Source organism: Orcinus orca, chromosome 19 (genome assembly GCF_937001465.1).
Source record: "Orcinus orca chromosome 19, mOrcOrc1.1, whole genome shotgun sequence".
NCBI lineage: Eukaryota > Metazoa > Chordata > Mammalia > Artiodactyla > Delphinidae > Orcinus > Orcinus orca.
Window position 1 is genome coordinate 5,195,460 of NC_064577.1, and position 27,548 is coordinate 5,223,007.

Sequence of the window (27,548 nt, forward strand, 5' to 3'; positions counted from 1 at the left end):
TACTCTTCGTTGCAGTGTGCGGGCTTCTCATCGCAGTGGCTTCTCTTGTTGCGGAGTCCGGGCTCTAGGCACGCGGGTTCTGGAGCACAGGCTCAGTAGTTGTGGCTCACAGGCTTAGTTGCTCTGCGGCACGTGGGATCTTCCCGGACCAGGGTTCGAACCCGTATCGCCTGCATTGGCAGGCAGATTCTTTTTTTTTTTTGCGGTACATGGGCCTCTCACTGTTGTGGCCTCTCCCGTTGCGGAGCACAGGCTCCGGATGCGCAGGCTCAGCGGCCATGGCTCACTGGCCCAGCCGCTCCTCAGCATGTGGGATCTTCCCGGACCGGGGCACGAACCCGCGTCCCCTGCATCGGCAGGCGGACTCTCAACCACTGTGCCACCAGGGAAGCCCTGGCAGGCAGATTCTTAACCACTGCGCCACCAGGGAGGTCCCGAGACCTGTTGTTGAACATCTGAAAACTCATGAAATACTCTTGAAAGCAGCTGGAGGCCATAGAGAAAGCCCAGGTTTAGAGGTAACAGGTCTGGAGTGACAGTCCCGACTCCATTGCATCCACTTCTGTGCCTCTGGGCCAAGTGCTCTCTGCTTCAGTCTCCTCAAATATAAAATGGGCGCTGTCCAACCTACCTCAAGCGGTGGTTACAAGGATTATGGGAGCACTCATGTCAAACACCCAGATCAGAGCCCAGCGTGCATGAACCAATGTCAGTTTCCTTCTCTCCTTTCCCGTTTCACTCCCTTGCTGTGTGACTGGGGGCAAATGCCACTGTTCTGAGCTTTGGTGATAATACGTATCTTACCAAGTTGTAAGAATTAAGTGAGAAATGTGGGTGAGAAGCCTTTATAGACCCAGGTGCTCTAACCCAGTGAGGAATTATCCTTGTCTACTCCTGCCTCCCTGCGACCCCCTTTCCTGTCCTGTGACCCCACAGATAGTCCAGGCTCCTTTCCCAGAGTAAAGCCTTCATGCACTAGGGCCAAATTCATGCCACTCGCTGGCTAGGTTTCCACTTAGACCCTGGGAGCCAAGTCCAGGGGTGAGCATGGACAGAACTCGGGGGTCCTGGAGGTAGAGGAGAAATATCTCCACCAGCCAGAGATCTTGTGACTGTGGCCTCAAGCTGGGTGGAGGAGCCTGCGCTCAGGGTGTGGGCTGAAGGAGAGCCTGAGCCTGGGCGGGGTAGTCTGGGGACCCTGATTAGCAGACTTAGGGCTATCAGGGTAGGGGCCCTTTTGCTTATCAGGAGCTTGCAGGGGCCACAGTAGAACCTGAGGACACTTCATGCTGAGGGCGGTCTCCTGGATGGCTGCTTTTCCATCCTTCTCCCTCCTTAGAACCCTGAGGGGAGTGAGGTTGGGAGTACTTCTCCCTTTCTGCAGGTCACATGGAGACTCTGCCCCTTGCCTGGCAGCCAGCCTGGGGTTGGGGGACACAATCCCAGTCCTTGGGAGAAGCCTTATATGCTCACAGCTTTTGCTTCAGACTAGGAGCTTCATGGCTCTCCTGAGACTGGGGTGGGCTTGTCCGGGACCTTATCCTTCCAAAGTCTGATTCCAGTCCCTGCCACTGCAGCTTTAAACGTTTGACTCTTATTTTGTCCTTCTTTGGATGAAGTCCTTAAACCATGTGCTGAGTGATGAAATTAAGGACAGTAAGATCTGCAAGTTTCCTTCAAAATCATGAAGTTCAAGTCCCTCCTTTATATAAGAGAGGAAACTGAGGCCCAGAGGAGGGGAGGATATATCATCCAAAGCCTCAGGGTTCCCTCCACCTCTGAGAATCAGGGAACCCATGACCCTATGAGGAATAGGAAGGCAGCAGCAGGTACCCACAGGTACACAGACATACAGAGTCACACACAGATACACATACACAACACACATGTATGATGTCTGCATAGACCTATAACACACGGAGATACACATCAAAAAAACTGGACTCAGCTAGTAAAATTACTCTTCATTTTCTCTTGGTTGTTTTACTAAGTTTCACGAAGTCGGCAGTTTTGTACAAAGATAAAAGAAGGCCGAAAGATACGGTCTTTCAATGTCTCACTCACAGCACAGTTAGCAGCAAAACTCATCTTGGAACCAAGGACTTCAAGAAGTTCTGGGAAGCTGTCACTCTCCTGTTTTGCTTTAGATGCAGGGGACTCAAAGCAAGAGGCTGTTGTGGTTCTAGGAGCTTAACAGGTGTTAGAAAGAAAGGCTGGAAAACTGATCTAATCCTTACTCTCCACGTGGTAGATTGGGGCTTGCGACCTGGGGCTTCGTCAGAGATTACTGCTGGCGAGCGCCTTTCCTCCCGGCTTGGTTTCGTCATGACTGGCCTGGGAAGCCTCGCCTAACCCTCCCTGACACTTGCCCCTGTGTCTAGGCTTGGACCTTCTCTGTTCTCCTTATCACACTGTGAGAATTCATCTGATCCCTTATCTGTCCCCAGCTGCTCCGTGAGCAGGCACCTTGTCGGATTCTTCTCTACGGCCCCAGCACCCTTCATGGGCCTTATCCTGGGAGATGCTCAGAGAAAGCCTTACACTGAACAGATGCCTTGCAGACAGTGACCAGCGTGTACTCCCGTTCTCAACACATCCCCTTACACGCTCTATTCCTGTTGGCCCCATGAGCAAGGGCACGATTTGAGCAATGAACTCAGGTGCCGCGGGTCATAGCAATGGCTTCTCTGGGGGCCTTGCCAACGTCCATCAGTTTCCGAAAGATGACTGCATGCCAATTTTATAACAGAAACTGAAGCTCTGGGAGGAAACTCATGACCCTGGGTCACACAGTAACCAGGAAAAGAGGCAAGACTACAACTCTGCTCTCTAAACTCCAGATCCCAAGCTCTGTGCACAAACCTGCTATGAAATGAGGTTGATCTTGTGTGTGTCTCTGTGGGGCCTTAGAAAGTTTCAGAGGCAATGGAATCAGACCCGAGCTTTGCCACCTACCAGTAATGTGATTCTGACCACAACGCTTGCTTCATCTCTCTGAGCCTTGGTCTCCTCGTCTCTAAAATGGGGCTGACCTCGGGAAGACTCAGTGAAAGTGTACGTGGGAAGCTCCCAATGGAGTCGGGATTCCCTCCTTGCTTCTGCTTCCTCAGATACTCCCACCCGTCTCACCCCTTTTTAAGCCTCTTCCACACCTGCTCTTGGCCAACTGCAACCCAGCAACAATGCTCTGCATTCTCTGACCTCCTGCGGCTCACGAGCCAGGCCCTCGTATGGAGCTCACACGCCCTGGAAGCACAGGCCAGGCCCTCTGAGGCTTGAACCAGAGCCTCAGCCTGTACAGTTCAGGAGTCATGCCTTAGAGTTCTTGCTTTTTTTCCAGACCACCGGCCCAGGATAGACTCAGAGCCAGAAGGGAAAAGCATGGCTTTGGACCTGTCAGAGCCCGGGCTCTATCACAGCTGGCCGAGTGGGCCTGGGCCCTGCCTGCTCTTGGAGCGCCGGCTTCCTTATCAGTAAAATGGGCTTAAAATGCCATCTTTTTCATGATTGTGGTACAGATGAAATGAGACAGTAGAGGTGACAGTTTCTAACTTAGGGACTGGCTCATATGCAACAGGAGCTCAGCAAATGCCAGGCTCCTTCCCTTCTGGCTTTGCCATGGGCTTTTCCTACTCATCCTCCCTGGGGCGGAGGGGGAGGGGGCCGTGTGCTCACTCAAATACCTGCCAGGTGTGCGTGAGAGCGCACACCTGCCCAGGCTCATATTGAGGCAGAAATAGAAACTTTCCAACCCACACCTTCCTAGATCTGTTCATCAGCTCCCAGTTCCTGTTCTCTTGGTCAGCCCCCATGTCCAGACTCGGGCCATGCCCGCTCCCATCTCCTGGCACAGCCCTGAAGGTAGCTGTTAGGTAGGAAAGGATCTCCAGGGAGTCTGGGTGTCCCTCCCTCCTCAAATCCTTCCCGCCATCAGCCGGGCTTTACCTCCCTCCCTCCCTGCCAGGACAACCTGTCTGCTTCACAGCTGCTGTGAAAGAGATAGGCAGCCTGGATTATCAGGCCAGAAGAGGCTCCTCCAGACAGTCCTCTGCCTCCACCCCCACCCCAGGCAAAGGTTCCAGGGTGCTTAACCCCCTCTGTGCTGGGCCCTCAGCCCTTCCTGAGGCTGGTTCCAGGCTCAGGGAACGAGGCCTTGTTCTCCCCACTCTCGGAGTCCATTGGCTTTAACACAGGTGCTGATGCCTCAGCCTCCCTCCAGATCATTGCCCCTTCCCCGCCTCCAGCATCCTTCAAGCCTCTTTCAGCAAGACCCTTGCCTTTTCCCAGGCCCCTCTGGTCGTCTCCTCTGGCTAGCCACTGTCCCTGACGCTAAGGCGAACCAGGACCATATCCTACTTAGGTCCTAGCGCGGCCACCCAGGCCTCCATTTCCTGAAAGTCAACAGGAAGTAGTGAAAAGAGCAGGAGCCTCAGAGTCTGGGCATCTGGCTTGCAGTCCTGGTTCCGGCTCAGACCCTGTGTGACCTTGGGTAAGTTTCTCCACTTCCGTGAGCCTCAGTTATTTCATAAAATGGAGGGCAGTAGCTCTTTTCACAGGTTGACTCAGGGATTAAATGAGTACAACATATACATCATTTTAGTAATCAGTTGGAAAATAAAATTAAAATCTGAAAAAAAGAAAAGAAATGCCTATATGTATATGTATAGCTGATTCACTTTGTTATAAAGCAGAGACTAACACACCCCTGTAAAGCAATTATACTCCAATAAAGATGTTTAAAAAAAAAAAGAAATGCCTGCAAGAGGGCTTTATAAGCCAGCTACCAAGCAAATCATAGCAGCTCCTACATGCTAAGTGCTCATGAAATGTCATGTTTGATGCGAACCTGAGCTATGTCATTTAGTCCTTATAATAACCCTCACTATAGACGGCCCCAGGCTCAATCCTTGAACCTCTTCTCTTTACACCTGCACTCATTCCTTCGTTGATCTCATCTTGTCCCATGGCTTTAAATACTGTCTACACACCGGTGACTCCCTAATCCATGTGTCCAGGCCAGACCTCTCCCCAAAACTAACTTGTAAAGTGAACCTCCTAGTTGGCAAATTTCTCTAATAGACACCTTAGACTTAACATGTCCAAAACCGAGGTCCCTGATCCCACCTCAAATCTGCTCCTTCAACTGTTTTTCCCATTTCAGTAAATAGCAGCTCCATTCTTCCAGATCAGCCAAAAAGCCTTGGAGGCAACTTATCCTTTTTTTTTTCAACTTTTAAAAATACTTTATTGAGGTATGATTGACCATAAACTGCACGTATTAAAAATGCACAATTTGATAAGTTTGGAATATATATACACCCACTGAGACAAGTTATTCTTTTTTCGCTTTTTAAAATTTAGTTATTCGTTTTTATTTTTGGCTGTGTTGGGTCTTCGTTGCTGTGCGTGGGCTTTCTCTAGTTGTGGCGAGTGGAGTCTACTCTTTGTTGTGGTGCATGGACTTCTCATTGTCGTGGCTTCTCTTGTTGCGGAGCATGGGCTCTAGGCGTGCGGGCTCAGTAGCTGTGGCTCGCGGGCTCTAGAGCGCAGGCTCAGTAGTTGTGGCTCACGGGCTTAGTTGCTCTGTGGCATGTGGGATCTTCCCGGGCCAGGGCTCGAACCTGTGTCCCCTTCATTAGCACACGGATTCTTAACCACTGCGCCACCAGGGAAGCCCGACAATTTATTCTTGAATTAATTTTTTACCGACGTACAATATATATGTATATATATACACACATATATATATATATATATATATATATATTCAAAAAATGGGGAATTCCTGGTGGTCCAGTAGTTAGGACTCTGAGCCCTGGTCAGGGAACTAAGATCCCGCAAGCTGCGTGGCGCCAAAAAAAAGGAAAAGAAAGAAAAAAGAAAAAACCCCACCAAACTCATAAGTGAATTATCACAAAGTGAACACACCCAAGTAAGAACCACCCAGGTCAAGAAACACCACCTTCCCAGGTGCATCCTCTCTCTCTAACCCACCTCTTTCTCTCCAAAGGTGACTTCTATCCTGCCTTCTAATACCATAGATTAGCTTTGCCTGCTTTCTTTGATGTTGTATAATGGAATGACGTACTGTGTATCATTTTAGCTCAACATTATGTTTGCAAGACTCATTCAAGTTGTTGTATGGATCAGTAATTGGTTTATTTTCATTACTGCACAGTATTCAATTTCATGAAAACACTACACTTTATTCATTCTACCATTAGTAAACATTTGGATTGTTTGAGTTTGGGGGCCGTTATTCATAATGCTGCCATGAAGATTCTTCTTTTTACCACGCTGCCACGAGCCATGGCAGTGAAAGCCCAGAATCCCAACCACTAGGCCACCAGGGAACTCCCATTATTCTTGTACATACATGTGTGTGTATCTCTGCTGGGCGTGGAATGGTTGGGTCAAAGGGCATGCTTATGTTCAGGTGTAGGTACTATATATTCCGTCAAACAGGTTTTCAAAGTGGTTGTACTGACATTTCTTCCAGCCGTGTGTGAAATTTCCAGTTGCTTCACATCCTCCCCTACACTTAGTATTGTTACTCTTTTCCATTTTAGTCATTCTGGTGGATGTGCAGTGATATCTGTTCTGGTCAGAATGTGGACTTCCCTGATGACTAATGAAGTTATGCATGCTATTCCCATTATCCATTGCTATGTAACAAATCATCCCCAAACTTAGAAGCTTACACAACAGTCCTTTTCCTACTTTGCACGGTTTTGGAAGTCAGGATTTCAGGAGGTCTGCTGTGCAGAACTGGCTTGGGGTTTCTCATGCAGATGAAGTCAGATGGGGGCTGGGAGAGCTGGGAGCTGGCCGGGCATCTCTCTCTCTTCATGTAGCTCAGGGCCTATCCATGTGGTCTGCCTGCTTGGGCTTCCTCACAGCAGAGTCAGACTGCTTACACAGTGGCTGAAGACTTAAAGACAGACTATTCCAGCAAATAAAGTGGAAGATGCATTGTCTTCTATGAGCTAGCCTTGGAAGTCATATAATATCACTTCTGCCGTATTCTATGGACCTAAATAGCCACAAAAGTCCACTCAGTTTCAAGGGGAAGGGGGCATAGTCTCCACCTCTAATTGGAAGGACTGTCAAAGTCACACTGTAAAAGGGACATGTAGAATAGAAAATATTGTTGCCACTGTCTTTGCCACTATCTTTGCCATACATGTTTTCATGCATCTATTGGCCATTCTGTGCAGTGCTTGAGCCATCATTTCTCTTTTTCTGTTGGGTTATCTGTCTTTTCCCTTCTTGATTTGCAAAGTATATTCTGAGTGCTACATTTTCCCCCCAGATATATGTATTATAAATATCTTTTCCCATGATTCTGAGGCTTGCCTTCTCACATTCTCCATGGGTCCTTGTGTGTGAGTGTGTGTGTGTGCTTATTAATTGAAATTTTTATTGAGGCAATTGTAGATTCACACGCAGTTGTCAGAAATAATACGCAGAGGTCCCTTCCACACTTTGCCCAGTTTCGCCACTGGTGACGTTTTGCAAAACTGTAGAGTAATATCATAACCACAGCCAAATATCACAGGATGTTGACATTGATATAATTTACCAATTTTATTCAGATTTCCTGTTTTGCTTGTGCTCACTTATGTAAGTGTATTAAGTTCTACACAATTTCATCACGTGTGTATGTACATGTATCCACCACGATAAACTTATTGAACAGTTCTAGTACAAGGATCCCTAATGTTTATAACCACACCCACCCCTGTTCCTACCGCTGGCAGCCACTAATCTGTTCTCCATTTCTAAAATTTTGTCATTTCAAAAATGTTATATATAACTCACACTCATTAGGATGGCTACTACCAAAAAAAAAAAAAAAGAGAGAGAGAGAAAGAAAGAAAGGGAGAAAGAAAGAAAAGAACAAGTGAGAATGGTGAGAATGTGGAGAAATTGGAACACTTGTACACTGTTGGTAGGTGGTGGGTATATAAAATCGTGCAGCTGCTGTGGAAAAAAATATAGTTCCTCAAAAAATTAGAAATAGGGATTCCCTGGTAGTCCAGTGGTTAGGACTTGGAGCTTTCACTGCTGAGGGCCCGAGTTCAATCCCTGGTGGCGGGGGGTGGGGGTGGGGGTGGGGGGTGGGGGTGGGGGGGTGGGGTGGGGTGGGGGGGTGGGGGTGGACAAAACAAAACAAAACAATAGCTAAAACATGGAAGCAATCCAAGTGTCCATTAACAGATGAATGGATAAGCAAAATGTGGTGAATATATACAATGGGATGTTATTCAGTGTTGAGGATGTTATACTAAGTGAAAGGAGCCAGTCACAAAAAGGCAAATATTTTATGATTTCACTTATGTGAGGTATGTATAGTAGTGAAATGCATAGAAACAGAAAGTAGGTCGTTGGTTGCCAGGGACCAGGGACAAGGAAGAATGGGGAGTTATTGTTGAATGGGTAGAGTTTCAGTTTTACAAAATACAAAGAGTTCTGGGAGATGGATGGTGGTGATGGTTACATAATAATATAAATGTACTTACTACCACTGAAATGTAGGCTTCAGATTGGTTAAGATGGTAAATTTTATGTTATGTGTAATTTACCACAATTAAAAATAAAAGTTATATAATTGGAATCATATATGTAGTATGTAACATTTTGGTACTGATCTTTTTTGCTCAGTATAATTCCCTGGAGATTAGTATGTCTTTTGATAAACAGATATTCTTGATTATTTTTATTATTTTTGGCCACACCTCGAGACTTGCGGGACCTTAGTTCCCTGACCAGGGATTGAACCCAGGCCACTGCAGTGAAAGTGCCAAGTCCTAACCACTGAACCGTCAGGGAATTTCTGCTCTTATAGTTATTGAGTTTTGACTTGTTTAAAAAACTTTTTTGATTATCCTAAGGTCATGAAGATATTCTGTTATTTTCTATATGTTTTACAGTTTTACTTTTAACATTTAGATCCACAACCCATCTGGAACTGATTTCATGTACAGTGTGAGGTTCAAGGTCAAGAACCATCCCCACCCCCCCAGATATCCAGTATCGTTTATTGAAAAGACTGTCTTTTCCCCACAGTTCTGCATTGCCACTTTTGTCATAAAACAAGTGTGGGTCTTTTTCTGGACTTTCTGTTCTATTCCATTGGTCTACCAAGTGCCAGTATCACACTGTCTTGATTACTAAAACTTTAAAAGTCTTGACATCTGATAGTTCGAATCTTCCGACTTTAGTCTTTTTCAAGCTTGTCTTGCTTATTCTTGGTGCTTTGGCATTTCCCCATAACTTCAGAATTAGTCTGTCAATTAAAAATCTCTTGGGATTTTGATTGGTATTATATTGAACCTATAGACCAATTTGGGAGAAATTATATCTTTGCAATACTGAATCTGTTTGTTTTTTTGGCCGCACTGTGTGGCATGCAGGATCTTAGTTCCCCGACCAGAGATCAAACCCGTGCCCCCTGCAGTGGAAGTGCTGGACCACCAGGGAAGTCCCTGTAATACTGTCTTTACATTCATGAACATGGCATACTGAGGGCATTTTCTTTCCCCTCTTTTTCTCTTATACCCAATGTCAGCAACTCTCGTTAGTTCAAAATAGATCCAGAATCTGAGTGCTTCTCACCAGCCCCCATTGGTCCAAGTCACCATCATATTTCACCTGTATTATTGCAATACAGGTAAGAAGCAACTGTCCCTCTCCATTCTATTTTCAGCAGAGCATTAAGAGTGACGTTCGTATTGTGTTGTGTTTCTATTATTGATTTGTGGGAGCTCTTTTTATTTACTTATTTATTGCCACACCAGCCGCTTGTGGGATCTTAGTTCCCTGACCAGGGACAGAACCAGGGCCCACGACACTGGAATCGCAGCGTCCTAACCATTGGACTGCCAGGGAAGTCCCTGGGAGCTCTTTTTAAATGAGATGCAAGCCCTTTGTTAGAAACGCATACTGTAAATGTTTTTTCTGACTATGCTTGCCTTCTCACTTTAAGTTTCTTTTGATGAACAGAGACTTATTTTGATGGTCTAATTTCTTTATGGTTAGTGCTTTATTTTTGTTGTTTTTGTCCTAAGAAATCTTGCCTGTGCGAAGGTCACAGAAACATTTCCCTCTTGTCTTATAAGCATTATGGTTTGATTTTTTACATTAGATCTATAATCCATCTCAAACTAGTTTTTGTATCAATATATGGAATGAGGTAGGGCTTGTGACTCAATTTTTTTCTCATTTATTTATTTATGTATTTTTGCTGCGCAGCATGTGGGATCTTAGTTCCCCAACCAGGGATTGAATCCTCGCCCCCTGCGTTGGAAGCTCGGAGTCTTAATCACTGGACCACCAGGGAAGTCCCAATTTTTTTCTCATTTAGACTCAGTTGTTCCACCATTTCTGGAAAAGATTTTCCTGTCTCCCTTGGATTGTCTCAGTGCCTAGAATGATCTTTTTACATGTGTCAGATCACATCACTTCTCTTTCGAAGAGCTTCAGTGGTTTCCCATCTCAGAGCAAAGGCAAAAATAGGCCCCATTAAGATTCTACATGAACCAGAAACAGGTTTCCATCCTGACCTCATCTCCCACCACTCACCCCACTGCTCATTCATTCACTCACTTCCAAACACACTGACCTCCTTGCTGGTTTTTCAGTCATGCCAGACACACTTCCGTGTCAGAGGCTCTGGACAGAAAGCTCTTCTCTGGTATCTGCATGACTCATTCCTTTGCTTTCCTCAGTGCTACCTTCTCAATGAGGCCTTCCTCACACTAAAGTTTCAACACCCTCCCGAACTTCCTATTCCTTTCCCTGTTTATTTTCCTCCTTAGCACATACCATTATCTAACATAGTGTGTATCTAGTTTTTCTTATTTTGTTCCCCCCACCTGAATGTAAGCTCTAAAAGCTAGGGATTGGTTTTATTCACTGCAGTCTCCCCTGCATCTAGGACAATTCCTGGCACATAGGAAGCATTAAATTTGTAAAATGAATACAAATACTGAAGCCCAGAAAGATGAAGCTACCTGCCCAAGATTCCACAGGTGATGAACAACAGAACTAAAATTTAAACCCAAGCAGTCTGACTCCAGGGCTCACGCTCTTGAGAAACAGTCTCCATTACCGAGTGGGGCTCAGGATGGGCAGGGGTGCAGTGAACCTGGCAGCCCCTTCCGTCTTCTGTCTGCAGTGGAGCCAGGTCTCCCTGGCCTCAGGTCTGGCTTCAGCACCTGGGCGATGGCGGCCCTGCTCTAGGATGCTAAGGGGGCATGGCCTGGGTGCTGGTGCCCCCCAGTGGCTAGGATGGGGAAGAAAAGGCAAAGTGCAGCTTTCAGGCTGAAGGGGTGTAGGGGGTGGGGGACCTGGCTGGTTCTTGCTTCCCAGTCTCTCCCCTCACAAAAGACACAATACAGGGTGTGGCCATAACCAGATCTTTATTTCACCAGAAGGGACGGGCAGCGGGGCAGTGCAGCGTCCAAGCCCCAGACCACACATGCAGCATCCACATGCAGGAACGGCTACACAGGCTGGGGCAGGGCAAGGGGTGGGGGACTGGGACCACAGGATGCTTGGGTCCTGGGCTCTTCTGCCTCCACTGGAGCAAGGACACAGAGGACTGGGCTGCTTCCCCATGGCTGGAACCTAGTCACTCTGGCCAGGAAGGAAGCTGGCACAAGGGGTGTGGAGTCTGGCCAGTCTACAGCACTGGATTCTGTATAGGGTACCAGAGCTTTGCCCACTGGAAGGGCCCAGCCCGACACCCACGACAGTACAGCCCTGGTAGGAAGAGGGTCTCTACACTTTCTAGTCTCCAGAAGGGCTAGATCCTGATCCCAGAAGGGCTTAGCAGAGTTGGGACCAAGCCCCACTCCACCTAGTAGGGACGTGCCCGTGAAGGGGACTTCCCTGAGCACAAGCAGGGGCCTCCTAAGGCAGTAGTAAACTGAGGGAGCTGCTCTACACAGGAGGCCTTCCCTCCGTGCCCCTGGGCGGGGGAGAAAGAGGTAAGGTATGAGAGCAGGCCTGGGGCTGGGCACGGGGTTAGTGAATGGTGCTGGCCCTGGGCCTGCAGCCACAGATAACCTGGGCCGAGAAGGGCCAGAGTGTGAGAGGCTGGGGGCTTCCTGGGGGCAGGGACCAGGCCAGGAGAGGGCAGGGTGGCCGTCCTACCCAGAATCCCTGCACCCATGCTGAAGCTCTGGCTGGGGCCACAGGGGGGATGGACAGATGCACAGAAAACTTCAAGGCACCAGGATTCTGAGGAGCAGCAGGGCCACCCCCCAACAGACAGACAATGATTATACTCAACGTCTTCAGCCTAAACTACATGACGTGTGTAGAGGATGGGAGGAGAGGGGAGAGAAAAAGACAAACAGACAAAGGAAGAAACGTACAAGAAGATAAGGGCGGAAGAGACAAACCAGACAAATGTGGCAGTGAAAATGAGGGTGTGGGGTAGAGGAGAAGAGGACAGAGACAGACAGAGACAGGGGAGAAGGGAAGACAGCCAGAGGCCTGAACACGCAGCACTCCTGGTCCCTACAAAATAAGGCACCAGAGTCAGTAACGTTCCCGTTGTCCCTGTGGTACTAAAACGGGTGCTGAAGAGGGGGCGGTGGCTGCTGAACGGTGTGAGCCTTCGGGACCTCACACCTGTGCACCGGTGGCCTTCTTGATCAGCGGTATCTGCAAGGATGGGAGATGCCATGAGGCCTTGGTTCCGGGGCCCCCAACCGACCGCTCCGCCTGGGCCAGTCCACTGGGCTGCCCAGCAACCCACCGCAGATGGCTAGACACCCACCTTAGACAGGTCCACGCCCGTGAGGGCGTGCACAGAGGCAGGCAGCTCGGCCAGCAGTCGGTTCACCTCTGAGGTCACCTTGCTGTTGTCCCCACTGAGGACCACAATCTCATCGACTTTGGTCAGGGGGGCGGAGATTTTGGCAGCAATCTAGGAGGTGGGGGGCGGGCGGGGAGCTGGTTGGTACTCAGACTCCATCCACCTGCCCTGTCCAGCATCTCTCCCTCCCGTCTCTACCTCACCCAATCCCAGTGTAGCCTGGGTGGCCTTCATTTGCAATTCATGGTCAGATGGCCCAGTGGGTTAGGGATGAGCCTATGCCTGTTGTGGGGTTCTCTCCCCACTGCTGAGTACTCCCCAATTTAACCCTCCCAGCCAGCCTGTCGCTGTGTTACGGACAAAGTCCAGAGAAGTCCAGCGCTTGCCCAGCCAGTCCCAGGCTGGGGGGGGAGCCTCACCCGGGGCAGGGCCTCCAGCACCAAGGCCATCTTGGCTGCGTCCCCGTATTTCTGGTAGGCCTCAGCCTTGAGTTTCATCCGCTCAGCCTCCGCCTTGCCCATCGCCTCGATGACTGCTGCCTCCGCCTCCCCGATTCTGCGGATCTTCTCAGCCTCTGCCTGTGCCAAGAGGACCTGCTTCACCCTGGGGGAGCCCGGGTGGGCAGGATCAGTGGGAAGTGCCAGGGGCCCCTCCAGCCTTGCCTGGGGGCCAACAAACCCCGAGCCTCTGCTTTGGCAGGTGTCAGGGGTGGGGGACCCACGAGAGGGGGGTGCCCTGGGCTTCTGGATCTGGCCAAGGAGAGGGCACTGGCTCCCAGATGCAAATGAGAGAGGGGACCAAGCAGAGGTACCCTCTGTGCCAGGCACCATACCAGGCCCTTAAACCTCCTACATCTAATTCAGTCTTCCTAACAACAATCCCGTGGGGGAGGCGGGTCACTCCTACTTCACAGTGGGGGAGAAGGGGCCCCCAAGCTCGGTCAGGAGTGGAGGGAGTGCATGGGTGGCAGGGGAGCTGGACTAATCCCCCAGCCTGGGCCCCAGTGGCACCTACTTCTCGCCCTCGGCGATCTGCTGTATGCGGTGGGCCTCGGCCTCGGCGGGGCAGCGCACTGTGGCTATGAGCTCCTTGTCTGTGCGCAGGATCTCCTGCGCCTCCACTGCAATCTGCTTCTTGCGCTGCACGACCTCAATCTCAATCTCTTCCTGCCGGATCTTCTGCTGCTCACGGGCCCCTTGCAGCTCGTAAGCTAGCTGGGCCTCAGCCGTCTGGGGCGGGAGTGTGGTCAGCATGTCAGAGGCTGGCTGCCAAGTCCTGGGCCCTGAGCCCCAACTCGGGATGCCCTACGGCTTCTCACCTTGATGTTGACCTCCTCGCTGAAGGCTGACTTTTGCAGCTCGAAGGCTCGCTTGGAGTCGGCGATCTTGGTGTCTGCCATGAACTTCACGTCCAGCATCTCCTTCTTGCACTCGGCTTCCTGGGAGCAGGAGGGGCAGGTGCTCAGGGTCCCCTGAGCAACCGTGGTCCCACCACCCCTGAGCTCCCTGTCCCTGGGGCTGGGAAGGAAAGCCCACATACCCGGATGCCTGCATCCCTCTCAGCCTCGGCCACTCCGATGTCGGCATCTCTCTGTACCACAGCAGTCTGCGTCTTGCCCAGGGAGCTCAGATAGTCCACTTTGTCATACACGTCCTGGGGAGGGAAGGGGGAGTCATCCCTGGGAACAGTCAGAGGCATAAAGGTTCTCCTCTGGCCAAGCTCCCCACTCCCGGATGGACGCAGAGGCCACAGGCTTCCCATCACACTGCACCTTGATGGTGAAGCTGAGGATCTCGATGCCCATGCGGCCGACGTCGGGGGCTGCCACCTCCCGCACCAGCTTGGCAAACTGGTCCCGATCCTGATAGATCTGCTCCACTGTCAGGGTCCCTGAGGGCAGAAGCATCATGGGCTGGCTCCCCAGGGGCCCAGCCGGCTGGGAAAGGGGGGAGGCATGCAGGCGGAGGTCTGAGTGTACGCAGGGGTCATGCGGTCAGAGCTGGGTCTTCCTTGGTTTCTTCTTAACAGTGTCTAACACTGAGCCTCCTCCTGCAGGGTCCAGGCAGGATGAGGAAAAGTGTCCCAAGCAGCACCAGGTGCCTGACCAGACTGGCAGCCGCTCCCCCCCTACTTCAATGCCCTCCTCTTCACTCAAGTCACCTCATGTTTTGAAAGGAAATACTTCACAGAAAAGGTATCAGCTTTTCAGCTATAAGCCTCTCAGTGGGACTGACAGACAGAACCCCCTGCTCGCCCTGTCCCCTCCCTGGCCATGGCCTGGGGACACTGTGAGGCTCCTTGAAGGCAGCAGAGGGGTCCCTGGGCTGGGCAGGGCCTCACCGAGGATGGAGCGCAGGTGCCCCTCCAGGGTCTGCAGGACGACGTTCTTGATGTCCTGCACACTCTTGCCCAGGAACTGCTCGCAGGCCACGGCCAGGAGCTCCTTCTCGGTCATGATCTTCACCTGCCGGTAGTCACAGAGGCGCCTGAGCCAGGCTGGAGGGAGGCAGACGGAGGCCCCAGACCCAGGAGGATGGTGATGGTACCCCTCCCCTCCTTTTCAGGACCTGGAGGCCTAGGGGCTGGGAGGGGGTGGAGTCTGTCTGAGGCCTCCAGTGTGGAGAAGACAGGAGGAACTCATACTGAGAAGCTTCATCTTCACTGGCAGCCCCAGGCCCTGCCATGGCCTCTCTCCTGGGCATTTGGGGCTCCCCACTACCCCTCCAGTCCACTCTCTGCCCCTCAGCCTGCAGGTCTCTGCAAAAAGGAGAATGAGCAATAGGGGCACAGACAGACAGACAGACTAGGAAAGAGAGCCGGGACGGGCAGGAGACAGGTCCGGGGTCCGCCACCGAGGGTGGGCATCCTCCTGCCTTTCTCTCCCAAGGCACTAAGCCGACAACCCCCTCACCAGAGGCCTAGAACATGGCTGAACCTGCCCTGTGTGGGCTTCTGGAGAGCAGGAAGCCCCTTGGCCAGGCACTGAGCTGGGAAGATAACGCAGCCTCCGACTCCAGAGCTCCCCTGCCTCACGTGGCCTCGCCCTCTGGTCCCCACCCTGCAGCCCCCTACACAGGGAACAGGGAAGGCTTGGAGTCTGGGGCTTGGCATTTCTGACACCTGCAAAGAACGGGGTGGGGTTAGTGAGACAGGAGTTCTCAGCACTGGTTCTGTCCTCCGTGGGCCCGCTGGGGAGAGAAGGGGTGTCTGTTAGTCCTGCTGGGTGGCCAAGAGGCCGAGTGCGTTCCAGTGGCGATGACACTCTTGGCAGGGGGGGCGGGGGCAGGGGCGCTGGAGGGAGACTGCCCCTGGCTGCCGTCCTCTCCTCCTCCCCCCCAAACCCCAGCATGGGGACGAGGCAGCTCAACGGACATGCGCGGGGCTGCTGAGTTACTATACCTGGGCGACACCCGTCACAGTTAAAGCTACCCCCTCGGCCGTCTCTACGTCCTCGCAGCGGGGCTGCAACGTCATAATCTCTAGGGAAATCCTGCCAAGAAACGCAAAACAGGGACATGGGTCTGGGGGCCCAGGGCCTGGGGTGCGGGGAAAGAGTGCGACACCTCACTGCTCCGGCTGGGATGGGCCAGGGGTCCTGCTGCGGGGGAGGACCCTCTAAGGGGTCAGAGCTGGGAGCATGTGAGGAGGAGATGGGTGGGAAAGCAGGCGGGCGGTGGGGTGCAGATGGCTCACAGGAAGGAGTGGAATGTGCTACCCACGTGCACACGTGTCCTCTGCTCAGGTCAGCCTGGCTGGAAGAGTGGGAAAGGGAAGCAGAGGAGTGGGTGGTCTGGGCTGGAGGATCGGGGGTGGGCAGAGTCTACAGACGTAGTTGTGTGTGTGTCCTGGGACAGCACGTCAATGCTGGTCCTCTAGGCCGTGCTGTGCGGGCCGTCCAGGGATGCCCTCACCTGTTCCCTGGGTCTGCTCACACCCTGGGATGCCCCAGGAGGCTGCTGAGAAAGCTCTGCCCTGTAGCCTGGCACGCTGGGAGTCTGCCCCCTGCGAGGGAATCCCGGCCTGGTCCCTCTACCTGGCAACAGGCTAGGACTTGAAGCCCACCCTCTGGGGTTGGGGCCAGGTGGGCCAGCGGGGGAAAGGGCTGGGGTCACACTAGAGCTTCCTGGCCAAGGAGCACTAATCCTACGAAGAGCTGTTCTGCCCAGACAACCTGAGTCCTCGAGGGTCCACAGCACCCAGCTGAAAAGGGACCTGGGCATTTGCAGCCATTTCAAGCAGAACGTGGGTTTGGAGGGAGATGAGGCTGCTCTGGAAGCGGGTCGAGAGAGGCCTGGACCCTACTCATTCCACACAAGGTGCTCTGTGCTTCTTCTCAGGCCTCTGCCCTGAAGCCTTCCCTCCTGTGGCTACAAGGGGTGGGTGCGATGGGGACAGTCCCCTTCCCATTAGGGATAACACGATGGGTGAGGAAGGGTGTGGTGGTGCCGGGGTTTTGCCTGAGAAGCTGGAAGACAATTTCATGAGAGGGAAGGGGATGGGTAAGGTGACATGTAGGTCTCTTCCAGCCTGGGGACCTGCCAGCATGCAGGTTCTAAGAAGCCAGGGGTTTTCTGATGTTCATCGCTGCCTCCTCAGTGCCTGGAGCTGACAAGTGCTCAACAGGGAGCTGGTGAATGAAGCAATGAAGATGGGAACCTGCATGTCATGAAGAAAGCACTTGGAGTTGCTCAATGCCCTTGCTCAAGAAAGGGTTTCATAGCTACGGCTGCGTGGCAGTGAGGAGTGAGACAGCAGGTCACTTGCTTTTCCAAGTGAGATCATGAGATCATGTTCATGGTACAGATGGGGTTCCTCTAGCACTTCTTCCCTGAAAATCCCAAAGCGCCCTCATATTGTTCTACTCGCCTTTCCAATATTCCTACAAGGCACAGGGAGGGCGTAATTCTCCCCATTTCACGGATGCGGAAGCTGAAGTCTGGTGACAAGAGATCTGCTCAAAGGTCCCTCAACACAAATTAGGGGCAGGAAATTGGGGGGCGTCAAGTGGCGGGGTGAACAGAACTCCCCCTGGGACGCATCTCCTGGCCCTGCAGGGAGGACTAGGGCCTGACACTGAGGTGTCAGCCTGGAGCAGGGGCTGGCAAGGGGCTCCGTGGTGCCTGGAGGGCTAGGACTTCTGTAGGAGTCATTAGGCCGGAACCCTCCGCCCAGACAGCCCAGCTCTGTCACTAAAGGGCCTGTGTCTCCTGCCTCAACTTACTCCCAATTTAGGCTTGTCATCCAAGGACCCCCACTGGCAGACTTGGGCAGAGCTTCCAGAAGCCCTCGCCCTTTCCCCGCTAGCAGCCCCAGTGAGCGAGGGCAAGGGAGTTGGGGATCTGTAGGGATCCATCCTGCCACCCAGAGCAGCAGAGGTGGGAGCAGAGGGGAGAGAGGCACACTCTCAGAAGTGGAGTCCATCCGGCGCCTGCCTGCCAGGCCCCGCAGGGCAGGAAGAGAGAAGGTTAGACACAGAGGAGGGAAGCAGGTGGGTTATTACCTGTGCAACCCCTGTTACGAATAGCGGGACCCCCTCCGACGTCTCAATATTCTCACAGCGACACAGGATGGTCATAACCTCCAGAGACAGTCTGAGGAGCAGCCAGGGGGTGGGGAGAGGTAGGGACAGGAAGGGGTAGGAGGGGACACAGCAAACACACACAGTGGTTACCAGACAAGCACCCAAAGCCTGACGCCTGGGGGGTGGGGCGGGGCTGCTCTTAGCACTTCAGCTCCCCCCGCTGCCAGCTCAGCCTAGGGCCGTTGGGGGACAGAGACACCCCCTTGCTGGCCTGAGGCCTCTGGGTCTCTTCTCTAGCCCCCATACCCTTCCAGTGAGGAGCTACTGGGCTGGAGGAAAAGTCGGCCAATGCCCTGGGCCTGTGACCTGAGGTTGGGAGGCCTGTGCATAGGGCACCTGGGTTACCCACCACCTCACTTTCCCAGGAGATTCCTGGCACAATCTGGGAGACAGCCTCAGCTCCACCCTCCGGACACAGGCTAACCTGTGTTTCCAGAATTGGCGGGGGAGGCCACTCTGGGGATTAATGAGCCACAGAAAATACTGAATCCTGCTGGGGGCACAAACCCTCAAGGCCTGTGCTTCATATCACTAAGAAGGCAATTTAGGGCCAGAAAAGCCCCCTCCCTCGATTTTCGGATTTTCTGATCAGGGGGAAGGGTGTGTCAAGGAAGGCTGGGGCAGAAAGTGCGCCCCTGCCAGGATATTCACAGGAACAACAACTGGGAGACAATGGAGTCGTTCACTTTGGAATTTCTAGAGCTGGGCACAGCACAGAGTCCCGGCAAAGGAAACCAAGTGCTTCAAAGCTACCTGGCCCCCCCCAGCTGGGCCTTCCTAGGGCAGCGTGTGTGAGAGTGTGTGCAGGGTGCTGGGCCAGGCGGAGGCCAGGCTGTGGACAGCATGGAAGGTTCCTTACACCAGAGGAAGGGAGGAGGGAGGCTGAGGTGACGGAGCAGAAGCAGGTGGACTGGGGGGACGGGGAGCAGTAGGCAATGTGGATCCCCCAACTCTACTCTCGCAGTGCCAGCCCTGGGGGCTCCAGCCATGCAGATGTGCAAAGGTTGCCTTCACTCGAGCCCCTAAAAATAGCACGCTTGGGTCTGAGAGGACTCTAGACCCAGCTCAGACAGGAACCCACCAAGCTCTCTTTTGGGGAAGGAGGAGAGAGGGAGACAGGAAAGAGGGAGGAGGGAGGGAGTAAGGGAGCGAAGGAGGGAGGCTGCAGCTCAGATGCCAGAGGTGGAGGAATCACTCGGGCAAGGGAGAGAGAGCTGCCCACATCAGGGCCTCAGGATAGGACAGGATGTGGCAGCAAAGTGCAGCAGGAGGAACTTCCCTGATTCTGGAGAAGAATGGCTGACACCAAGGGGGGTGACATGTAGGATGGCTGTGGAAAGTATCTCAAAAGGGAGGCTGGGCTAGAAACCTCTACTCTGACCTGAGAGGCTCCTGCCAGCCTAGGGAAATAAAGGCCCCAGCTTGTGGAGATGTCCCCCAAGCAGGCTAGGGGCTGGGGAAGGGGCTGCCCCAAACAGGGCCCAGGAAGGGGAGCGGCTGCAGGCTCAGACTACCCAGCAAGTGGGACCAGAGGGAGGATGCTGAGCCTGGATGCGGGAGATCAGTTTCCTAGGATGAGGACAAGGGCCCCCACCCCTCACTTCCAAGCCTGCTGTCAGAGGAGCTTGGCCCTCCTGTCTTGGGGCTCTGCTCCCTGGAGCAAGAAGACAGAGCAGGGACCATGGATGTGGAGAGAGGGCTGCTGGGTGTTGCCCCAGCAGTGGATGCCCGGGCAGGACAGGTCTCTGGGCAAATGGCAAACTCTCTCGGCATGGCTGTATGTCGAGGTGTCTTGACAAGATGCTCTGTCGTCCCATGGCGGGTGGGGTGACAGTGTCCCTGCGGAGGGCACCTCAGGGCTTCTGACAGGCCAACTGGCCCCCTCAGGAGTGCTTAGGATCCGCCTGAGAGGACGCTGTGACCAGTACTGATTACTCTCTGACACTTTTGGCCTTGGGCCAGAAGAGTCCCCCGGGATCCCTCAACTCAGGCAGGGCCAGGTGCGGGGAGAGATGGAACAGTGGAGGGGGTTAGTGAGAAATCAGTGAAGTTTAAAAGTGGTGACATGCTTCCCATGCCCCTGACACTAGCCAACACCCTCAGACTCCCTGAAGTCCCAAGCACTAGCAGCTCAGTGTGGCCATGGGGCATCTCTCTGCTGACTGGTGGGGCTGGGGTCCAGGAAGGGGATTTCACTGGAACCTCTGCTGCTTCCCCTTCAGATGACCCCCACCGCCGCCAACATGCCCGCACTTTCGCAGCTCTGCTGCCTGTGTTGCCTGGGTCCTGGCCTGGAAGAATCTGGGCCCCTCGCCTGATCTCCCATAGTCAGGAAGGGATGCTGGTGGAGAGGTGCCCGGGCCTCATCTCCTCCTGGGTGGGCAGTGAGGGGGCAGGAGAGGCCCAGGCCAAGTCCACCCCTGCGGCAGGCTCTGGGAAAGCCAGCAGGTAGAGCCTGACGGTGGGCCCTCTGGGGAGCTGAAACCTCCCTTCCCCGAGTAAGTCTCTCCAGACTGATTTAGGAGGTCCAGAGCCGTCTTGCCCGGCCCCAGAGCCAATTCCTTAGATCCCTACCCCTTGCCTTTAACATGCTGCTGTCAGAGCCCCTTTAGACTGTATATCCATTCTCTGCCATTTAGGCCCTGCCTGCATTGTCCCAGGGCCTGCACAGGTGAGGGTTTGTGTAAGGGGTCCCTTCAGCCCTTCTTCCCTTCTTAGACCCACTCCAAACAGGTGTGTAATTAAGGCTTCGCGAATAACTCTGAGCTAGAATCAGGGCATTAGCATTCTGCTTGAATTCTCTGGGACAGAAGTGATGCCCTCAATGGAAAAAAGCACACCCACCAAGGAGGAGGTGCCCACAGACAGACCTCCTGCATCCCTGTGTAACCCATTTCATCTGCTTCTTAGGAGGTCCCGCCCCCCAGAGTGGAAGGCAGCAAGTGGTAGATGCTCTAGCTGACCTGTGGGGTGAAGGGGGTAAGGATGGAAACCCTTTTCTCCCTTGCCCACCAGGATGCCCGGTTTGCTGGCCCCCAGGCCCTTACCTCTGAGTGTCGGAGATACACCACCAGGCCCAGGCCCAGCCGCCAAACACATACTGTTTATAGTCAGAACCGCAACAGCCCCCTGGAGAGCAAAGCAAACCACTGCTGGTCAGTCAGTTCTTGGGTCTGTCTACCCTCCATGCCCCCAACAGCAGCTCTGGGCCTTCGCCTGCTCTGACACTTGACAACTCCCACTGCTGGGTGCCAGGTGCTGAGGTTACAAATAAATGGAAGGTATGCCCTGAAGGGCCTTGGGATCTAGTTTGGTAGACAGGCAATTTGCATAGAAAGGAGGGTAGCCAATGAGTAGTTCAGAATGTAAGTGCTTTCAGAGAACAGATGAGAGGTCAGTGGGCAGGAGTGAATGGAAAAGCTTCCATCTTTGATTCAACCATCCATTCGGCAAACAAATATTTTTTCATGCTAGGGAAACAGAGATGAAGATAAAATTCCTATCTTAAAAGAGGTGAGACTAGGAGGAGGGACCTTTTCCTGGGATGATGGTCATACTATGCGATTCGCCTGTTATCAGAGTGAGTGCAGTCACAGAGGGAATGCGGGTGGGAGGCTAACGGAAGACAGACTCTGAGCCAAGGTTGGGGCCTTGCTCGTGTCCAACAGTGAGGCTGGTTCTCTACTCCCAGGGGTTCAGAGTGAATTCGTTCTTCTTGTGGGAGTGGATGCGGAAGGCAAGGCCTCATAACAGAGCCCAACTCATGGTACCAACTGGAAAAGAGAAAGGGAAAAGGCCTAAAAAGGAAGTGATTCCTGGAAAAACTGTGTATCAACTAAATAGCATGTTGAACCTGGCCACGACCTGATTCACGCCGTGGACACGTACGGCAGCTCTCTATACAGAAACGAGAAAAATCAATTCTTGAAATTCCTGTCACAAACCCTTCTGCTGATGCCAGAATTACTCAACAAGTTCAAGAAAACTCAGTAAAAGCAAGAGGGGCTGTTCACTTGCAGTGCAGACATGTTCAGAAACAGACGATTCAAAGGAAACGTAATGGGGAAAATGCCAGTGGGTGTCATCATTTCCTCGTTCACAAACGGGTTTTCAGGAAAGCCTTAGGGTGTTTGCCTCCCATGGTCAAAGGGCAGGGCGTAGTTTTGTATATCTGGGTTACAGTGTCTCTCAGGGCCCTTGGGAGGGGACAAGGCAGGGTGGAGGGGCAGAGGGCAGATCATGGAGTGTCTTAGGTATCAGGCTATCAGGCCAAGGACAGGGGGTGTGTGTGTGTGTGTGTGTGTGTGTGTGTGTGTGTGTGTGTGTGTGTGTGTGTGTGTGTGTGTGTGTGTGTGTGTGTGTGTGTGTGTGTGTGTGTGTGTGTGTGTGTGTGTGTGTGTGTGTGTGTGTGTGTGTGTGTGTGTGTGTGTGTGTGTGTGTCTGAGTGATGGGGGAGTCATTTAAGCTAAGGAGCAACAGTTACATTTGCATTTTAGAAACACCACTTTGCAGTGGGAGGAAGATACCTGGGTCAGGGAGGCTGGGTAGAGGCAGCCTCTTGCAGTGACCCAGGCCAGCCCTAGGGGTTCACGTGGGGGGATGACTCCTAGAGTAGTCTTGTCCAAGAGAACTTCCTTCGAGGGTAGAAACGCTCCCCAGCTGTGCTGTGCAACAAAGCACCTACCAGGGACATTTGTTACTGAGCACTTGAAATGTGGCGGGTGTAACCAAGGAACTGCATTTTAATTTAATTAACTTAAATTTAAGTGGCCACCTGTGGCTTGTGGCTACCATATCGGACACTGCAGGTCTAGAGCCTGGGTTTGGGTGGGTGGTCAGGCCGACAACCGAGCAGAGACAACAGAGAGAACCACGAACCAGAGACAAGTTTTAAACAGGCGGAGGCAAAGGAACAAGGACCCCGCAGGAGCGTCGGGCCTGCCGAGTCAGAGGGCCGGTGTCTGGCACGGCCCACGGAGCGGCCAGCCCTGTGTCCTGGTCTGCTCTATGCACAGGGTGCGAGCAGCCGAGCCCAAGGCCCAGGGGCCAGGAGCAGCCCCGCAGCGTGCACAGGGGCAGGAAGAGGTCTTAGGTCCTGGAGATACGGGTTCTCGGGGCCGCTGCTCAAGGTAAGGCGCTGCAGGCTTCTCTGCCCTGGGGACGGGGTAAGGGAAGCCGCTAAGGACAAGCAGTCAACTTGAAACCCAAACCATCTCGGGATCCAGTGAAACCGGAAGAGGGTCCAAAACCACAGCTTGTTCCACTTCTTCTGGCCTGGTCGGGGCTGGGGCACAGCTTCCTTGCTGTGGTAGCCTCCTGCAGTGACCCAGGCCAGACCTAGGGGTTCATGTCCGGAGATAACTTCTAGAGTAGCCATCACTTCCTCGTTCCTCACCCCCCCCAACCCCGGGGACTTCTCAGTGTGCTGTGGGAGGGGTGGTGGTAGTGGCGCGGGGCGAGACGGGGGTGGGGGAGCCCCGGGGGGCTGTCCACCCTTTACCTTTAACTCACTCTCTGACCTTGGGAGCAGGCTGTCTCGGCCCAAGCTGGGCCTCAGCCAAGGGCAACATGGCCAGGTTCCCAGGGGTAGCGACAACAGGAAGCTGGGACTGCCAGGCTGTCCCGCCCCCAGCAGCCTCCTCCCCTGGAAGGCATCTTCCTCCCCCCAGCTTCCTGGTCACATTGAGCACCACTCCCAAAAGAGGACGCTTAGGTGGCCCCTCCTTGACCTCCCCAGTTCTCACTGTCTCCAGACCCGGAAGTTTCTCCTAATGTTAGCTCACTTTTTCTACCTCAACCTGCTTTCCTTTGCTCTGTCCTCAACCAAGCTGAAAAATCACACAATATCCCATGATGACCTCCGTCCTACTCTTAGCCCTCCCCAAACACAGGCGCCAGTCCACCCTCTCAGGAACACTCCTTTCCCTTCCTGCCCCTCTTCCACTCTTTTCTTCCTACTAGTCAAGAAGACCATCTACAACTCTACAAGCGGGATTTTTCTTTTTTTGGTGGTGCTGCGTGACTTGTGGGATTTCAGTTCCCTGACCAGGGATTGAACCCGGGCCATAGCAGTGAAAGCGCCGAATCCTAACCAGTAGACCACCAGGGACCTCCCATACAAGGGGGATTTCTTCAGTCGAAATCCCCCTTAGTAGTCTGGTAATGGCCAAATGTTCATAAATGCATAAAATAAGATACAGAAGAAACAAATTAAAGTTATCAAAATGTTAAAACCACCAAATGTGTGATATAGTAATATGTGCTCTGTGTAATACATTAAATAATAAGATCTCGTGGTAGATATTTTAACAACTGGCTTAATTTCAAAGTAGTGATGAGCGTAAACGGTTCTTACGGTACCTGCAACAAAGGCAGAATGGTAGGAAAATACCTGCTAATACTATCATGGATTGTTGCGGACGTTAATAATCATAAGAAACGCTAAATATCAGTTTAGGTTAGTGTGAATAAAAATGTACTATTCTCCCCTCATCCAAATACGAAGACCTCTACATTCTATCCACAAACTCCAGGCTAAGAACTTCTGACCTAATGTAGAGAAGAGAGAAAGGTGTATGGAATTTGGATTCCCCTTTTAAACTCCCAAAAGCGGAAACAGAGGAAAAAATTTTACATTACAGAATGAAGGAGGGGGGTTACACAAGAAGAAGAACCTCCAGACTTTTCAAGTGGAAAAGATGACCATGAAATCTATCAACATCCTCCTTCTGAAAGTAGGCTGTGTGAGATGCCCCTGGACTTAGATGCAGGCCCAAGTAATGGGGCGGGGGGGGGCGCCGGGCTGGGAGTCCACGTGCTAGAGAGAGCCACAGCTCAGCTGGATCATCTCAAATCCGAAGGTAATATTATGCCAGGCATTCTCTCTCTCTCTCTCTCTCTCTCTCTCCTCTTCCACCCTCCCTTGACTCCAGTCCTCTTAATTCTCAGCATGGCCTCCTCTCCGCACCCCTAAAACAGCTTCGAAGCTAGCACTGCCTTGGCCTCTGGCCAGAGGACCAGGTTCCTGGCAACTGGAAGGCACAGAGCAGCCCATCTCAGGGGTTCCTCTTGCCCCTCAGTCTCAAGGATCTCCACAAAGACAGGACTGGACCTTTTGTCTCCTCAGGATTAGGAGATCCGGTGAAACCGGAAGAGTGGCTCCCCCACCCCCATCCTGCCCCGCGCCACTAGGATTCTAGAGAGAAATCCCACAAGAAAAACCAAGTGCAATGCAGATTTGGGTTTCTAAAAACCTTCTTTAGGAGTGGTGGCTGGGAGACTGGCCCAGTTCTTACAGAGGAGCAGGTTTGGCCTCAGTGCTCTCTGGGGGTCTCCCTGGTGACCCCAAGGCTATCTTTTCTGGTTTTCAGGGAAGTGAAGGATCTTAGTTCCCCAACCAGGGATCGAACTCGGGACCCCTGCAGTGGAAGGATGGAGTCATAACCACTGGACCACCAGGGAATTCCTAGGGAAGTGAAGGATCTTAATTCCCCCACTGGAGTAAGGTGCTAGTTAGGGAGACTGGGGATTTCCCGTCCCAGGGGAGAGATGGATTTTGAGATACAAACTGAGCCAGAGGCCATGTTCTGGGGTGAAAGTTCCCAATGGAGTCATCACACCTCTCAAAGGTGGGCAGCTACAAGCCCTGGCCCAGCCCACCCTCTCCTGTTCATTCTGCAGCCGACCCTAACAACTCTGCACAGGCGGAGAAGCCACACTGACAGTGGGAAGATATAAGGGATTCCTGCAGCTACAGGCCTCCAAGCTGTCAGGAAACACAGTCTCTCCCCAGCACCCGTGCCAGGGGCTGCACGAATTCGTGGCTTGAAAGGCTTCTGCCACTTCCCAACATACCCAAACATACAATTTAAATAGCAGCCTTAAGGCAAGATCTCTCTCCCCTCCCCAATACTGCAGTCCCCCAGCCCCACCTAAGCTCACAGAAATTCTGGAGCCTGCAGCATTTTGCAACCAGAGCAACACAGAGCCAGGTTTCTGTAGAGGCCGCACCCGCGTCCCTGGGGCGGGCAGTGCCCGTTAACCCCAGCAAAACCAGCCTGCTGGGAATTAACGGGTCTGTGCCCAGAGCCCAAGGATTCATGCCCAGGGTCCCTCCCCAGACGTGCACCTGCGACCCAACCCCCGTCCCAGGCGCTGACATCCGGCCAGACTGTTCCCGGAACCCCAAGGCTTCAGTTCGGGATCCCCTAGGCCACAGGGGAGACCCTGTCAGGGGAGGAAGCAGAGAAAGGAGGGAATAAACACGGTTAAACATTCAGGGCGGGGGAGGGCGGGGGAAACCCTGGCCCGTGCCCTAGGGCGCAGAGCACGCAAATGGGAGTACTGGGGGCGGGGGGGTCCCTCCTGGAAGGGGTCTCAGGTGCTGCCCGGAACGCCGTAGGCTCAGGCCCCACCCCCGGAGCCCTTCCGCGGCCTGGCCCCTCCCCGCTCGCTCCCCAGCCCGGCCCCCGCCCTCCCAGGCACAGCCCCCGCCCCAAACACCCTCCAGGCCCTGGGTGTCCCAGACCCAGCTCCCTCGCTCGCTGCCCGCTCACCTGAAACCACCAGCGCCTCGTTGGGCCCCACCGTGTGGCAATTGCCCATGGCGCCGGCGGGACGGAGGGCCCTCGGGGGGCGCAGAGACCTGGACAACAGCAGCCGGCCCGCAACCCGCGCCCGCCCGCACCGCCGGCCGCGCCCAGCCTATCCCGCCACCCCCAGCGGCCGCCCGCCCGCGCCCCTCCGCGGCCGCGGCCCCACCGGAAGTGTGGCGGCGGAAGGCGGGGCCGGCGTGTCGAGGGAAGCAGCCAGAGCTCAAGGCGCGGCGGTCAACACGCTTTATGGCACGGGGTCGCCATAGCGGGGCCCAGCCCTCAAAGGCGTCCCTCCACTCCCGCCGGGCGCCTCGATAACAACCGCCCTGCCCTTTCTCACCTCCCAGCACCCACCTTACAGCGGCCGGCCCTGGAGTCAGTCCGCCGGGGCTCCAATTTCAGCCCCTGCTCTTACTAGCTGGGAGACCTTGGGCGAGTCCCTTACCTGGCTGCCTAATCCCGCCTCTGGAAAAAGGGGATAATGCAACTACCTAGCTACACGGTCGAAAAGGGCCCGGCTGAGTAATTCTCAGTGTTGGCAGTG

At 53.4% G+C, this 27,548-nt stretch overlaps 2 protein-coding genes across 8 annotated transcripts in view; both read right to left on the minus strand.

Annotated features, from left to right (window-relative positions):
- Positions 1-27,548, minus strand: part of FAM222B (family with sequence similarity 222 member B) — a 141,556-nt gene that overhangs the window by 82,944 nt on the left and 31,064 nt on the right. The window lies entirely within an intron of this gene.
- On the minus strand, positions 11,407-27,346 carry FLOT2 (flotillin 2). 7 transcript variants are annotated; one of them, XM_033423365.2, is made up of 11 exons: positions 26,966-27,346; positions 21,458-21,539; positions 18,330-18,420; positions 15,170-15,293; positions 14,601-14,719; positions 14,369-14,482; positions 14,148-14,267; positions 13,844-14,058; positions 13,249-13,432; positions 12,791-12,940; positions 11,407-12,675 (listed from the first exon to the last, which is right to left on the minus strand). In XM_033423365.2, the coding sequence occupies exons 1-11, from the start codon at positions 27,012-27,014 to the stop codon at positions 12,637-12,639; spliced, it is 1,287 nt and encodes a 428-aa protein (XP_033279256.1). In that variant the 5' UTR covers positions 27,015-27,346; the 3' UTR covers positions 11,407-12,636. The 7 variants fall into 7 exon arrangements, with proteins under 7 accessions (XP_033279256.1, XP_004267167.1, XP_033279257.1 ...); XM_004267119.3 differs by lacking the exon at positions 18,330-18,420 and adding an exon at positions 16,229-16,319 and having other exon boundaries at positions 26,966-27,344; XM_033423366.2 differs by lacking the exons at positions 18,330-18,420; positions 26,966-27,346 and adding exons at positions 16,229-16,319; positions 22,937-26,532.